Consider the following 14,710-nt stretch of genomic DNA (forward strand, 5'->3'; position numbering starts at 1 on the left):
TTTGTGAGTTTACATAGAAGGAAAAACATTGCTAGGCCAAAAGCTGACCAAAAATCCCAGATTAGCAAGCTCAGTTAAGATCTACAGGCATGAAGTAGATAGGTCTACTAGTTTTTCCTGTGAGGAAAAAGGCAGTAAATGGGCAGGCTGAAAAGAAAATGAAATAAAAGAAAATGAAAATTAAAAAGCTATGACTTGGGAAACAGCCAAGGAAATTGGGTGCTGATAGGGAGGTAGGATAGGGAGGCAAGAGGATGCTTGGACTTCTAAATGAGTGTAAGGCCAACCTAGTTTTCTAAGAAGTGTATCCTTGGCTGTCCTAGGATCTCTTTGCCTTTTCCTCTAGAACACAGTTGTATTTCCAAATGAAAGAAAAGACATAGTTTGAGTTGGGTTGGCATACAGCATCTCAGCCCTTGTGAGGTAGAAAAAGGAAGATTAGGAGCTCAAGGTCCTTTTCCACTACACAAGTGCAAGGCCAGCCTGTTATGTGGGACCCTGCCTATGTGAGAATAACAGGACAGGGTTTCAGTTCCCAGCACTCTAAACTCCTTCAAGGGAACACCTCTTCTGACCTCATAGGCTCCTGCATGATTATGGTACGTACGTTGATTGAATCATACACAAAATGTTTAAAAAAGGGTGGGCTGGGTATGGTGGTACACACTTAATCCCACACTTTGGAGACGGGCAAATGGAACTTTATGAATTGGTGGCTGACATGCCTCCATATTAAGACCATGTCTCCAATCTAGAAGGGTAGAAACAGTAGCCGCCGCCACCGCCGCTTCCCCCCCCCCCCCCCCAGCATGACTTGGATAGCATTTCTCTCAAAACCAGGGAGAGCTGGGTTGTAGCCCCATTGCTTGCTTAGCATTCTAGAGGCTCTAGGCTCAGTTTAAAAAGAGTACACACTTCAATGTAGAGTAATCTCATTCCAGTCAACAGTCCCTTGGTCTTCCAGTCTCGGTCTGGCCTATCAGACCCAGGGTGAGGTAAGCAGGAGAGAACTAAAGGCGCTTGTGTTCGTTTGTGCTCTAGAGGCTGAGCAGACTTTACACGAGGATGCAGCCCTCTGACAGCTCCTGTCATTTATGAACTGGGGGCCACCAAGGACTGTGGGGTTCCTCAAGCATCTGTGCCTTCTGACTGGAAGGGGATGTGAAGGTGGATAGATTATCCACATTGCTCATTCCCCAATTTTTATGTGTACTTAAAATGAGCTCAGGATTTCCCTTCAACAAGCAGTGATTTCTGAGATAGCTCCATCACGCTCAAGAAGGAAGACACAATGGAAAGCTTATTTCCACACAGCTCTTTATGGACCAAAGCTTAGACAAGAGGTGGAGGCTTGGGGCCTGGGAAGCCAGCACTCACCTGGCCTCCAGGTGAACCTCACTGAACACACCTTGGAAGGACCAAATGCTAAGGTTGCATCTACCCTCTTTTGGTCTGGAGAACTCGGTGCCTTGTGAGTCCTGGGGTTGGGGAGTACCTTTATCAGAAGAGAATGAGGAGAGGCCCTAGTACCATTGTTGGTCTCTAGGCCAGCTCACTCTGTGGCCTCCATCTTGGTCCCACGGGGTACCAGAAAGATGGTCCCATCAGCAGCCTGTTGCAGTACATATTCCTCCGGTGAATAACTGTTGCCAGATTCATCCCGAAGATGCTGGAAAATGTCATGGTACAGCTCTGCCAGCTGTTGGCGCATGACCTCCAGAGTGCGGTCCGCTTCACCTCGGGCTCTGAGAAGCCGCTCTCTTTCACTGCCCAGGCGCTCCAGCTCCTGCTCCAGCTGCACAATGGTTTCCAGTTTTCTCTTGCGACAATTCTGGGCTGCCACCTTGTTCTTGCCCCGCCGTCGGATGTCCCGGACTAGAGCCAGCTGGCTCTCTGTTAGAGGGTACTGCGCCAGCAGCTCATTAAAGTCATCCACAGGCAAATTGACGATCTTGTCCGTAGGGAAGGGAATCTTCATGGCTAGAGCCCGCCGCTCATCACGACTCCCCGCCTCCCCCCTGACAGCATGTTTAGCCCGCACAGGGCCAGAGGATGCCTCTACAGCCAAGGGTGTCTCAGTGGGCGGCAAAGTATAGTTGGGGTGGGCCAAGGAGTTGGGCATATGGGAGTAAGGGTACTCCACAGGGTACATGTCCACATACTCGCTCCTCCGCCTGCCGGCCTCTGCACCCTCTAGCTCAAGAGATTCCGCATCACTGTAATTGAGGGATAATCCTGAGTCGGACTCTGGGTCTTCTTGGGGCTTGGGTGGCCCCACTGGCAGCCCAATGTCCAGAAGAGCTAAGGGATCTGGGAGGGGCTCATTGAGCAGACCTGAGAGGGTGAGTGGCTTTGCCGCTGGTATAGCCATGTTGCCATAGGAGTATGGGAGGTCTGGGACATGAGCAGTGGGTGCGGAGAGCTCATAAGGTGGTAGTGGCAGGGAGAAGCCTGCATCTGGGTGAACTGAACAGGGGCAGTATGTTGGAGGAGGCAATGGTCCAGGGTATGGGGTGGGAACTTGGGGCTCAAAGGATGGCTCACTCGGAACATTTAGACCCTGCAAAGAAAGACACAAAAAAGGTTAGAAGATAGACTATCATGGGTGGTAGTGGCACACGCCCTTAATCCCACCTCTCAGGAGGCAGAGGCAGGCCAATATCCCAAGTTCCAGGATAGCATGGTCTACAAAGCAAGTTCTGGAACAGCAAGGACTATACAGAGAAACCCTGTCTTGAAAAACAAAAGGCGCCGGGCGGTGGTGGCGCACGCCTTTAATCCCAGCACTCGGGAGGCAGAGCCAGGCGGATCTCTGTGAGTTCGAGGCCAGCCTGGGCTACCAAGTGAGTTCCAGGAAAGCACAAAGCTACACAGAGAAACCCTGTCTCGAAAAACCAAAAAAGAAAGAAAAAAAAAAAAAAGAAAAACAAAAGGCAGTGGAAGCTTCTTGCATAGTGTTAATCAAGTTGTTTCAAGAATAAAGCAGCTTGCTGGCATGGTGGCACCGGCTTACAATACCAGCATTCGAGATGTGGAAACAGGAGGGTCAGGAGTTTAAGGTCAGTCTTGGCTACATAGCAAGTACAAGGCCAGACAGCGCTGTGTAAGACCCTGCGGTAAAAAAAAAAAATAAATAAATAAATAAATAAATAAATAAATAAAAAAGAGAGGCGCTGAAGAGTTGGCTCAGCGTTAAGAGCAGTACCTACTCTTCCAGAGGACCTGGGTTGAATTCCCAGCACCCACATGGCAGCTCATGTCTGTAACTCCAGTTTCAGGGGATCCAACACATTCACACAGACACGCATGCACGCAAAAACAGGAATATACATGAAATAATAAAATCAAGAGGCCCTTAATCCAAGCACATAGGGGATAGGGGCAGGTGTATCTCTCTGAGTTCAAGGCCATCCTGGTATACATAGCAAACTCCAGGGCTACATAGTGAGTCCCTGTCTGGGAAAAAGAAAGAAAGAAGCTGGGCATGGTAGCACACATCTTTAATCATAGCACTGGGGAGGCAGAGGGAGCCAAGATCTCTGAGTTCAAGGCCACCCTGCTCTACAGAGTGAGTTCCAGGACAGCCAGGGGTACACAGAGAAACCCTGTCTCAAAAACAACAACAACAACAACAGAAAAACAATGGGAAAAAAAAAACAAAAAGAAAAGAAAAAAAGTAGGGAGGAGGAAGAAGAGCAGTTTAAGCAGGAATAAAAGTCCCCGTGGTGAGACCTCAGAGAAGAACCTCACATTGAAGTGGTTACAGTCTCCTCTTCAGGAGAAGTTCTTACTGGGCTACATAACTCATGTTCCTTTACTCTCTTTAGGAAGACAAGGCTATATTATCCTAGATGGAGAGATGGATCCTCAGAACCCTTTTCCTGCTGTGGTTATCTAGGGTCAAAAGGTCAAGTTCAGGACCTCGCCATTCCCTGTGTGCCCAGCAGAGGGAGCTGGTATGTGGAAAGAGGGTCTAGGGCAGATCCTGAGGACACCAGGAGGCCTGAGGTGGGGTAGGCACAGAGCCCAGGCAGGGGGTTAGCCCTCTGTCCAGGCCCAGGTGCAGTGAAGAGGAGAACACATGTTACAAACAAGGCCCCCAACTTATGTAGGAGAGCTATCCTGCTCAAGCCCAGCTGAGGACAAAGGTGTCATTGTTAGACCAACAGACACCCCTTTGTCCAACATTCGGGAGGAGAGGACCCCGGCATAGTCTCGCTCCCCTCTCTGAGGCCCTTTAACTAAGTCTCTGCTACCTGGAGGAAAGGAGCTCTTTGCTAAGGGTGCGGGGTGGTAATGAGGGAAGATGGGCAGTGCTGGAAGAGAGGAAGATCAGATGAGAAGAAAATAAAAAAAGAGGGGCAAAGAGGAGAGAGGGTGGTAGAAATGTGAGCAGAGCCGCTGGACAGAAGCCCACACCGCAAGCCAGATCCTCCCCTCTCCCCTGCCCTGCCCCCACTCCATGTTCCACATTGCCCCCCTCTGCTCTCTGTTTCTGGCCAGGCCAGAGCCCCTACCTCTGCAGCGCCTGCCCCATACTCACCTGCAGCTCAGTAATGGACATGATCTCTTGCCAAGTCAATTCCATCTCGCCCGGCTCCCCAATAGGCAGCTGTGACAACCGGTTCCTGTTCTGCTGAGGAGGACACGGGGGCATCCTACTGTGCCAGCTGCTGGCCCTGGTTCCCCCAAAGCTCAAAGGGCTCCAGCAACCTGTGTGGAAGGAAGGAAGAGTTAGAGCTACTTCTGCCAAGTCAAAAGTTTATCCTGTCCCTGTGCAGGATCCCCAGAAGAAAGGGCCGGTGTCAGTGGTTCACTCATGCCAGGACCCTAGGAACTGCAAAGTTCTTTTCTGTGGAGTACTCTACCTCACCTGCTCTGGCCATAGTCAGTCCTCTGGGCACACAGTAGGCATCTTTACTTTTTCTCAGACAAGATGTCTTCTCTTACTCTCTAAAAATGGTATTCCTGTCAGTGGCAAAATCCAGTCTTCTGAGTTTTTGAGATTGAGGTTTTGTTTTCCATTCTGGGGGAAACATCAAGAGTCACCCATGTCTTCCTCTTGCGTCCTCAGTTTCGTTGTTTGAAACAGGGTCTTACTATGTAACCCTGGCTGTCCTGGAACTTGCTCTGTAGTCCAGGCTGGCCTCTAACTCACAGGGATCTGCCTGCCTCTGCCTCCCAAGTGCTGGAATTAGAAGCATGTGTCACCATGTCTAGCATTTCAGCCCTTTCCTTTCCTCCCAAGATGTGAGTGCTTGGGGATCCCCAAGGAGTGTGTTGTGGGAAGTGCAGACAGACAGCCCCTCCCCTGTCTTAGATAGGGCCCAGGCCTGCTGGTGATAGCAGCCCTGCCCTCTACTCCCATCCTTACTCTGGGCTCCTCTGCCTGGGCCAGATAAGAGGTTTATCAGCTTCAGGCAGCAGAGGCAGAGGAGGAATGGGCTCCAGGAGACACTGGACCTCTACCCTGTATCCCAACAGGTCATTTGGCCATGCCCCACCCCACATGACCATGGCTCCTTTCTCTTCCAAGGTCAACACACAGCAAAAACTTAGCAAGCATTTGTCAAGAATTGTGCTGGCGTTTTATAAGCATAGCATATCAGACTGGGCTTCACAAAGACCTTTTAAGGGGTAGGAGGCAGACACTGAGGCCCAAGCTGGTAGGTGGCAGGTTGAAACCTGATCATATCCCTTGCTGCTTTCTAGGCCCCTTTGGTTCCCTAGGTATGGGCTGTCCACAACCCACACCTCTATAGGCAGTCTACCTTAGCAAGTTCCCATGATGTCTCATGCCCTTTTCTCTTCTGGGAAATATCTTTTGGGGCCCTCAAGTATTGCCAATCCTTCAGCCCCTCTTCTTTTAATCTGGGCTCTAGCTTGAGTTCTGCCACAAAGCAGCAGTCTGGTAGCTGGGCAAGCCATCTCACTGCTCCTTGTCAGTTCTCCCAGTTGTAAAGCCAAGGAGTTAAACAACTTGAACTGGAAGAATTCCTTGCTGCTTGGACAGTTCTCTGCAAACTCTTAGCCTTGCTTTCATTATCTCCTCTTGGTCCGTCCCTCTCTTCATCCTACCTCCGTATTCCCCATACCCATTTCTATCTGAATCTGCTCTCTCTGTGTCTAACAATAGATTCCAAGTAGACTTGGCAAGGTTCTCCTGATCTCTCAGGGCCAGACACAGCACAGCATGTACATGCATGCACATCCACACTACACACCATATAAATAAAGGAAACCTTACAGAAGAACAGAGGATGGGGCTGGATGACCTAAAGTTGTGTTGTATGACTTTACATCACCCACCAGAAGAATAGCCCATTCCTGCGGTTCATTTTGGAATCCTCTCTTGGACCTACCACAAAATGTATAGTCACTACCTTTTTGGGGGGTAGGGGGGTTTCGAGACAGGGTTTCTCTGTGAAACAGTTCTGGCTGTCCTGGAACTCACTCTGCAGACCAGGCTGGCCTCAAACTCATAGATCTGCCTGCCTCTGCCTCCTGAGTGCTGGGATTAAAGGAGTGCACCACCACCACCACCACCACCACCACCTGGCTCCAAGTGTTCTTTTTACAGCTGGTCTGCCTGAGGCCTAGCCTCCACCCTCTTGCTATAATGCCATCCCCAGAAATGGGAGTTGGTATAGGTACAGGCTTTTGACCAATGGGTAGAATGGGTGGGGTGTTTATGTCTGTCCAGGATGCCATTTCAACACCGGAACTCCACCCTCCCCACCCAGGTTCTGGCGGAAATTGCCCAAAGACAGAGTGAATGGAGAAGGAGTTTGGGGGTGGGCAGGGACTATGACTATTGCCTCTCTTTGTTTTTCCTCTCTTCCTGGGTCTGAATGTGAGGAGCAATACAAAGATCTTGCCCGAGAAGGCAAGGTTCTCTACTCTTCAAGATGCATGACCTTGAACAAATTACATCATAGTCTCCAATTAAATGAAGACAGGACTAGAGGACCTCACTGCTATGAGAGGGAGCAGACTGCATCTAGTCAGAGCCACAAATCTTACTGTGCACCATATTCACTTGGGGGTACATGGAAAACATCCCTGAAGGCCATCCAGGCCTGCTGAACTGAATTCATGTGCAGGCACTAAGAACAAGTATTTCAACAAATGTCCTAGACATTTTCACACACAGGCCAATCTTGCCTCAAGAAACACAGATATATGAATTTTCAAGAAAGGGAATTACAAAGAAAGGGAACAGCAAATGTTCTATAGTCTTCATCTAACTGCAAACCTTTGACCCCAGGCAAGGCTAGACTCCAGGTGGTGCCTAGCTATCAGTCCTTTCCCATGAAGACCTGGAAGTGGGTCTCCTCCCTCTTCTTAGGATTTAAAAAAAAAATGAGAGGGTAGAGGGGCAGGAAGAGGCTGGAGGCTGGGCAGAGGTTCATAAAGGGAACCACTGGACCATCTTTTGTACCAGGCATAGGCCCTTTGGGTCTTGGGAGCCTGCCTTTCAGGGGACCAGCAAGCTTGCAGCCAATAGGACAGACTAGGAGCCAGACATGTTCAAATAGAACACCAAAGAGAGTACTGAAAAGAGACCAGGAATGTGGGCTAGCCTTCCACGGGCCCTTGTCTTTAGCAAAAGCAGCTCTTGTTTTACAGTTTAGCCCTCATCTTCAGTCATATAATCACTGGATCCACTGGGCTAGTTATTCTCTTTAGTACTAAGCACTGTGGATCAGGTAGAATTTGAGCCAACTGCAGAAACTAACCTCCATCCTTCCATCCTTCCTTCCCCTTTCATCCTGGTGGTCCTACCCACTTTTTTCTTCCTCCTCCCTTCCTTCTCCCTCCCTCCCCTCCTCCTTCCCTCCCTCCTGGCCTCTCTCCAGACCAACCCAGAGCCTTGAATATGCCAGGCCAGCACTCTACCACTAAGCTACATCCCTAGAATTCTCCAAAGGTCTTCTCATGATCCCTAGGACTTTATAGAATATGAAGCTTTCTGATTAAGGATACAGGATCATTTGGAGAGGTGAGAGAGGAAGACATTTTACCTTCCATGGCTAACCTGGGACATTTCACTTCTTTGATAGGGAGCTTGCCCCAGGGTGCTTTATGGAGGCTTATTAGGTAACTCCACCTTTCCTAGTGTCAACACAAATAATGGAAGGATTGGGGAGACATGAGTAAAACTTGGTGTGTAGATTAGCAGGTAAGCAACCTAGTTACAAAGATCAGGGAAAACTTCCCAAGAGGGAGAGGCACAGAGAGGTGAAATCGAGAAACCAATAGAATGAAGAAGGAAGAGAAAAAGATTTGAGCCAGGGAAGCTCAGTCCCCTGGGAGCACACTTGGAAATGCTTGGGAACAAGGAAAAGGGAACAAGTTTCTGCTCTCCTGTGACTTTATCCCTAGAACCCAAACTCCGGTTCTTTGGAAGCAATAAATGGAGGCTGCATCCAGCAGATCTGGTAGCTCTCTTTCTCTCCCACAGCATCTCAACCTCCAGCTACAAGCAACCAAGAAGTCCCACAGAAGCATCTACACTTTGTTAGACACCCTCCTCTTTGCAGATCCAGCTTAGCGCCACTGCCCCAGGACTGGAGAGGAAGAGAAGCAAGAACAGCTCCTCTCGGCCAACCACCCCGCCTTTGCTGTAGCAAGGTTTCTCCGAAATTCAGATATCCAATATCTATCTACAGTTCCTAAGCTTCCCCAAAATCTCAAATGGCTGGAGCTGCAGAATGCAGTCGGGAAGGGGACATGGTGGCACCATATTACTGGAGCCTACAAGCTCCTCCAGACAACAGACCAATAGAAGGGTTCCCCCTGGTTACTCCCCTGCTCCTTCAGGGTGCCCCAAGAAAGCACTGTGTGCTCCCCATTCACAACCTCCCACCCCAAGGATCCCAGAACAGCCAGGAAGCCGTCCAAAGTTATCTCCAAAGTATCTCCAAGTAGTATTACTCCAAAGTTATTAGTTTCCTACACCAGGGCCAGTCTTGGAAGATGTCTTAGAAACATCCAGACAGAAAGTTAGGTATTCCTCTTTGTATCTCTTCCACCTGCCCCGCCTGCCCTTCTCAGATGCCACTGAGGGCTCCCTCCCCCTACTCGCCCTTCAGGCACCTGTGGCGGATTCCAAGCCGGGTGAGGAGAGAGATGAGGCTGCTGGTAGTGTCCCTGGGAGGCTGGGTCAGAGCTGACGCCTCCGGGGCGCTGAGCGCTGCTTGTGAGCGCCGCCAAGGGCCGGGCCCCGCCCCCGGGCCATGGCTGGGCAAGGAGCACCGGTTGGCCCGGGTAGAAGCTGGTGCACCGGCGGTCTCTCCGAAGCCCTCGGCCAGAGTTACAGTGCTTCCTCCAACCGTTCCCTTTCCCCGTGGCCCTCCTCTCCTCCTGCCCCTTCTGGCCAAGAGAGGAAACTTGAGCCCGGTGTGGTTTCTGCCTGCACCCCGCCCCCGCCTCTCTAAGGCCACGGGGGCACCCGGGGCTCACAAGCTCTCGGTCCTCTCCAGCTGGTCCAGGACTGTGCGCTCCCTGTCCTGTCTTCCCAGCTGATGCTCCACTCACAAGTGACCCCTAAGCTTAAACACAGCCAGCAGCCTCCTCCTTTTCCCAGGTGGTGGCTCTTAGGGACAGATAGGGAAACTGAGTCATAGCAAGGCAGAGGGCCGCAGACAGTGAGGATCACTGTTGCTTAGGGCAACAGCTTCACTTCTAGAAAGCCTGGGCTCTAAGAGCGTTATTTTGAGGGTGAGGGGCCGCCGGCTGCTTAGAGGTCCTCTTCAATGTGTAGCCTTTCTCTCCGCCTCCCTTTCCCCAGCCTTAGATGCTCTAAGACAAAGGCTTCTTTTGTGGCCACGTTTATTTATTTATTGCCAAAGTGTATGGGGGTGGGAGGTCCTTAGGTGGGAGGCTGTCGTGTTGGATGATTATTAGTCTCCCTAAAAGAGATCCTTCTTTCTTCCAGGGCAGGACACATGTGTATATTAGATTTGTCCCAGATACACAACAGTTCTGTATCAAGCTAGTGTGCCCTTCCAGAAGTCTCTCATCCTTCTGCCTCCAAGTCACAGGCCAAGTAGTTCTCTCTAGAAGGAAAGTCTGCCTTCCTTAGTTTTCAGTTGTTTTGTGATGGGGTCTTTTGAGATGGTGTAGCCAAGGCCAGCCCCAAAACTGGCTTTGTGGCCAAGAATGACTTTGAGCTCCTAACTGTTCTGCCTTCATCTGTGGAGTGCTGGAGTTATAGGCATGCTCACTGTGCCCACTTCAGCAACTTTCAGCTCAAAGGAACACGTCTTTTTGGTCTAACTTCAGTTCTGATTGGTGCAGTTTATACTTTTTCTCTATTATTTTCCTCACTGATATTCAAGTTAATTTGGAAACATTTACAGAGCAGAAGCAAGCTGGGTGTTTGACAAAAGATCTATAACCCTAGAACTCAGGAGGTGGAGGAAACAAGATCAGTAGTTCAAGGCCATCCTTAGCTACATAGTGAGTTCCAGGTCTCTCTCTCTCTCTCTCTCTCTCTCTCTCTCTCTCTCTCTCTCTCTCTCTCTCTCTCACACACACACACACACACACACACACACACACACACTAGGCAGAGCTGTCATTCTATCAGACCCTCCGATAGGATTGTATTAGAATAATGGGAATATTCTGTCCTGGAGCATGAAAAGCAGCTGCTGGGAACCCTTTAGCTTCCTCCACAAACACCTCCTCTTCGTCCACTCCAGTTCTCCCCAGCATCCTCCACAATCTGGCAACAAAGTCAAGCAAGTAATGATGCAGTGTTGTTACCACAAGAAGCTTCCCATCACACTAGCATGGCTGAGATTGCTCATGCCCAGCCAGACCCAAGGCTGGGTGCTCTGCATTCCATCCTGATGGCAGGCACTCACCTTTACTTCACGGTTTCTGTGAGACAGAAGGCAATCCAGTGACTTTCCTGCATGCTGGATGTGGGCTCAGGGCTTGGTATGGGACTGAATCTAGGTCACATACATGCATACTTATTCAGGTCCTCAGAGGGGATAAGAGGTCATGACAGTCAAACATGCAGTTCATTATACAATGTTGGGTCACAGATAGTCTATGAACACAGTGTGGCATTTCAGATACCTCTATAGACAACATAGACCTTAGCCCCCATTCATTCAAAAATATTTATTTTCTACTCCAGAAACATAAATATGACTAAAACAGTCTGTGTTCTCACAAACAATAAGATCTATAGTCAGTGGGCATGATGGCACATGCCTAAAAACCCAGGGCTTGGGAGGTAGGGGCAGGAGGACAGAGATTTCCAGGCCAACCTGGGCTACATGGTGAGTTTCAGGTCAGCATGTAACACATAATGAAAGACTGCTTAAAAAAAGAAAAATGCTGGATGTGGTGGCAGATGCTTATAAACCCAGCAGTCATGGAGCAAAGGAAAAAAAAAAAAAAAAACAACAACAACAACAAAAAAAAAACATTGCCCATTTCCAGACTGGTCTGATCTATACAGCAAGTTCCAAGCCATCCAGGGCTACAAAACAAGACCCCATCTCAAAAACAAAACAAAAAAGTCTATATGAAGCACTATGGAAGGAAATAAATAAATTCTATCTGCTGAAACTTAGGAGAGGGTTTTCCAGTGGATCTGAACTGTGGAGAAAGGAGAAAAGAGTATTCTGGCAAAGGTATGTATGGGTACAGTGAGGCATAAAATACAAATACTTTGGACTTTCTGGAGTGTGCTTAAGGTGACAAGTAGATGATAAGCCTAAAGACCCCAGGGGCTGGGGTGTCACCTAGCGGTAAGCATTTTCCTAGGTCCTGGGATCTGGGATAAGGAGGCCTGTGAAATGTGACAGGAGCTGAAGGACAAGGCATTCTGAGAATCAAACTTGGGAGGGTGTATTCTCTCCTGTAGGCAGTAGGGACTCCTAGAGATATCTGAAGTTCTTTACATGCTGTTTGTTGAGATGTGGCCAGGTATGAGCTGAGCTAGTAGCTAGCCTCCACTTCACCTCACCCTCTCTCAAGGCAGAGCCCTGTCTTGTGGTTTCTGGGCTGTGTCCTGCCTCTAAGTCACCCCAGGAAGAGGGGGATTTGTTTTAGCCCCCTCCTCTCAGATTCCTTATGTCCACAGTCAGTGTTCTGCTACACCAAATCTCTTTTGCTTGATTTACGATCTGCAGGGTATTAGGGGAGTGCCACCTAAGTGATTGCATAGACTGGTCCAAGTGACAATGACTAAGATTTTCCTGTCTCGCCTGGTATTAATGGTGTATGATTTTAATCCCAGCACTCAGGAGGCAGAGGCAGGCGGGTCTCTGTGAGCTAGAGGCCAGCCTGGTCTACAGAGTGAGTTCCAGGTCAGCCAGGGCTACACAGAGAAACCATGTCTCAAAAAACAAAACAAAAACAAAAACAAAAAAACCAAAAAAACAAAAAGAGATTTTCATGTCTCCAAAATTCTTCCACTTCAACAAAGGTAGCAGAGACAGAATACAGATAGAACAGTGGCCACATAACTTTACTATATTAACATTTTCCACTTTTGCTGTTCCACCCCTAAATGGTTAACTTGTCACCCCTGGCCAACCCACCCCCACTACGTATGTGCACACCACCATCAGCATCAGGTCAAGCCACAAGCAATGTTGCCAAACACCCCACTGGGTTATGCAACCAGCTTCCCGAGAAGGGTGAGCAGGGCGGGGTGGGTAGAGGTGGAACCAGGGGAGGGCCATGGGTCCCACAGGGAACTGGCTGCCTTGCCCGGCTTGCCTACTGGTGTGACCGCAGTGGCCCCAGAGGGCGGGGATGGGACTGGCCTTTTATCAGTGCCCGGCAGCGTTGCACTCGCCACCCCCTGGCTTCCTCTCTCAACAGACGGAAAGGGGAGGCAGCCACAGGGGGCCAGGGGGAGGGCTTGGTGTTATCCTAAACAGCAGAGCTGGGCGGTTGCCCCGGGTGGGGGAGGTGGTTGAGGACGCCTGAGACCAGGGAATACTGAAGCTCTACTAGCTAAAGTCGGGAGTGGGGGAGGTCTAAACTAAGGCTAGATAGTGGAGTCCAATCTCCAGAGTCATCACTCATTTTCCTTGAATTCCAATTTGAATGAGGATAGGGTTTTCCCATTTCTTAGAGGAGGTTCCTTTCCTCGGATAAGAATTCTCAGAGGACTGACTCTGAAGGTGGAAGGGATATTACACTCTGAGGCTAAAAGAGCTGAGACTTCCCAGGGACTCAGTGGGACTCCAGTTTCCCTGGACTCTGGCATCTAAAGGTTTTGTCTTGCTGGCAGAGCCTAGAGTGAGAATAATCCAGAAAAAAAAAATAAATAAATATAGCCCTTGGAGGGGCTGAAGAGATGGCTCAGCGTTTAAGAGCACTGGCTGCTTTTCCAGGGGAACTGAGTTCTATTCTCAGCACCCATACAGCAGCTCACAACCATCTGTAACTCCAGTTGCAGGGGAATCAGACACTATCACACAAACATACGTGCAGGCAGAACACTAATGCACACAAAATGGAATTAAATAAGTTATTCAAAAAGTAGCCCTTGGTGCTTAATTCTAACTAAACCTGGGAGAAATAGTTGTCCTCGTACAATAAGGATCAGCTTTTCTATTTCTTCTTGTTGTTTTCTTTTCTTTTGCCCTTTTTAAAAATTTTTCTAGACAGGGTTTCTCTGTGTAGTCCTGGCTGTCCTGGAACTCACTATGTAGACCAGACTGGCCTCAAACTCAGAGATCCATCTGCATCTGCCTCTGGGGTGCTGGGATTAAAGGTGTGTACCACCACCGTACCCAGCTCTTCTTTTGTTCCTTTCTTTTTCTCCTCCCACCCCCCCTCTTTCGACACAGTGTCTCACTTTGTAGCTCTGACCTGGAACTCACTATGTAGCCCAGGCTGTCCTTTAACTCCCAGCACTGCTGCTCCTTCCTCGTTTCCTCAGTGCTAGGATTGCAGGCTTCAAGCACCACACCCAGCTGAGGACCACGTCTTGATTTTTTTTTTTTTTCTTTTTGTTTTTCTCCTAGGATCTTGAATCTTACTACCTATGTTTCAGTCCCGGCATTTATTATTGGCTGTGTGGGCCTGGGCAACGCAACCTTTCTGATCTTTACTTCCGTGCCTGAAAAATTGGAGATAATTAAGTGAGTGTAGGGCTAAGTGTGTAATCCAACAACAGAGCTCTTGCCTAGCATGTGTGAAGCCAAGGGTTTGATTCACAGTACTACAAATAAAATAATAATAAAAAAAACACTAATAAATAAAATAATCATTCATTTCTGCTTTCTGACTACAGATGCAATATGACCAATGGTCTCATGCTTTTGCTGCCTTTCTTCCTTAAATTAATTATAAATTAATTGATTACAAAAAATTAACAAAATAGTTTATTATCAGGAAATGAATGCTTAGATATCAGGAGGCCATAGCCTTTTGGGTCTTCAGGAATTTAGAACTCTCTATCTGGAGGCCACACTGGTGAAGAAATGTTACAGACAGCTGAAGCCAAGAGGTGGCCTGAGTCTGAGAGGAAGACAGATACAGTGTTGGCAGCTAGACTTCCAGGAACTAGCCTCAGGCCATGGCTCTTCCATACCACCACTGTTGGGAGGGGTTCGTGCTAGCCACAGAGTGGGCACAGGGCTAGTCTTACGGGCCTCAGTCACCTTCCAGGAACCCAGAACCCCTACCCACCCCACGGTTGTGATCTGCAGGGGGCGGAACTGCC

The 14,710-nt window shown here is 49.0% G+C and overlaps 1 protein-coding gene across 2 annotated transcripts; it reads right to left on the reverse strand.

The window, feature by feature from the left end:
- Nucleotides 1-1,300: 1,300 nt before the first annotated feature.
- Nfe2 (nuclear factor, erythroid 2) lies at nt 1,301-9,377 on the reverse strand. Of its 2 annotated transcripts, none has more exons than XM_006981801.4 (3): nt 9,100-9,377; nt 4,544-4,713; nt 1,301-2,560 (listed from the first exon to the last, which is right to left on the reverse strand). In XM_006981801.4, the coding sequence occupies exons 2-3, from the start codon at nt 4,655-4,657 to the stop codon at nt 1,553-1,555; spliced, it is 1,122 nt and encodes a 373-aa protein (XP_006981863.2). In that variant the 5' UTR covers nt 4,658-4,713; nt 9,100-9,377; the 3' UTR covers nt 1,301-1,552. The 2 variants fall into 2 exon arrangements, with proteins under 2 accessions (XP_006981863.2, XP_076413091.1); XM_076556976.1 differs by lacking the exon at nt 9,100-9,377 and adding an exon at nt 4,874-6,209.
- Between the last annotated feature and the right edge of the window lie 5,333 nt (nt 9,378-14,710).

Source organism: Peromyscus maniculatus, chromosome 20, assembly GCF_049852395.1.
Source record: "Peromyscus maniculatus bairdii isolate BWxNUB_F1_BW_parent chromosome 20, HU_Pman_BW_mat_3.1, whole genome shotgun sequence".
Taxonomy (NCBI): Eukaryota; Metazoa; Chordata; class Mammalia; order Rodentia; family Cricetidae; genus Peromyscus; species Peromyscus maniculatus.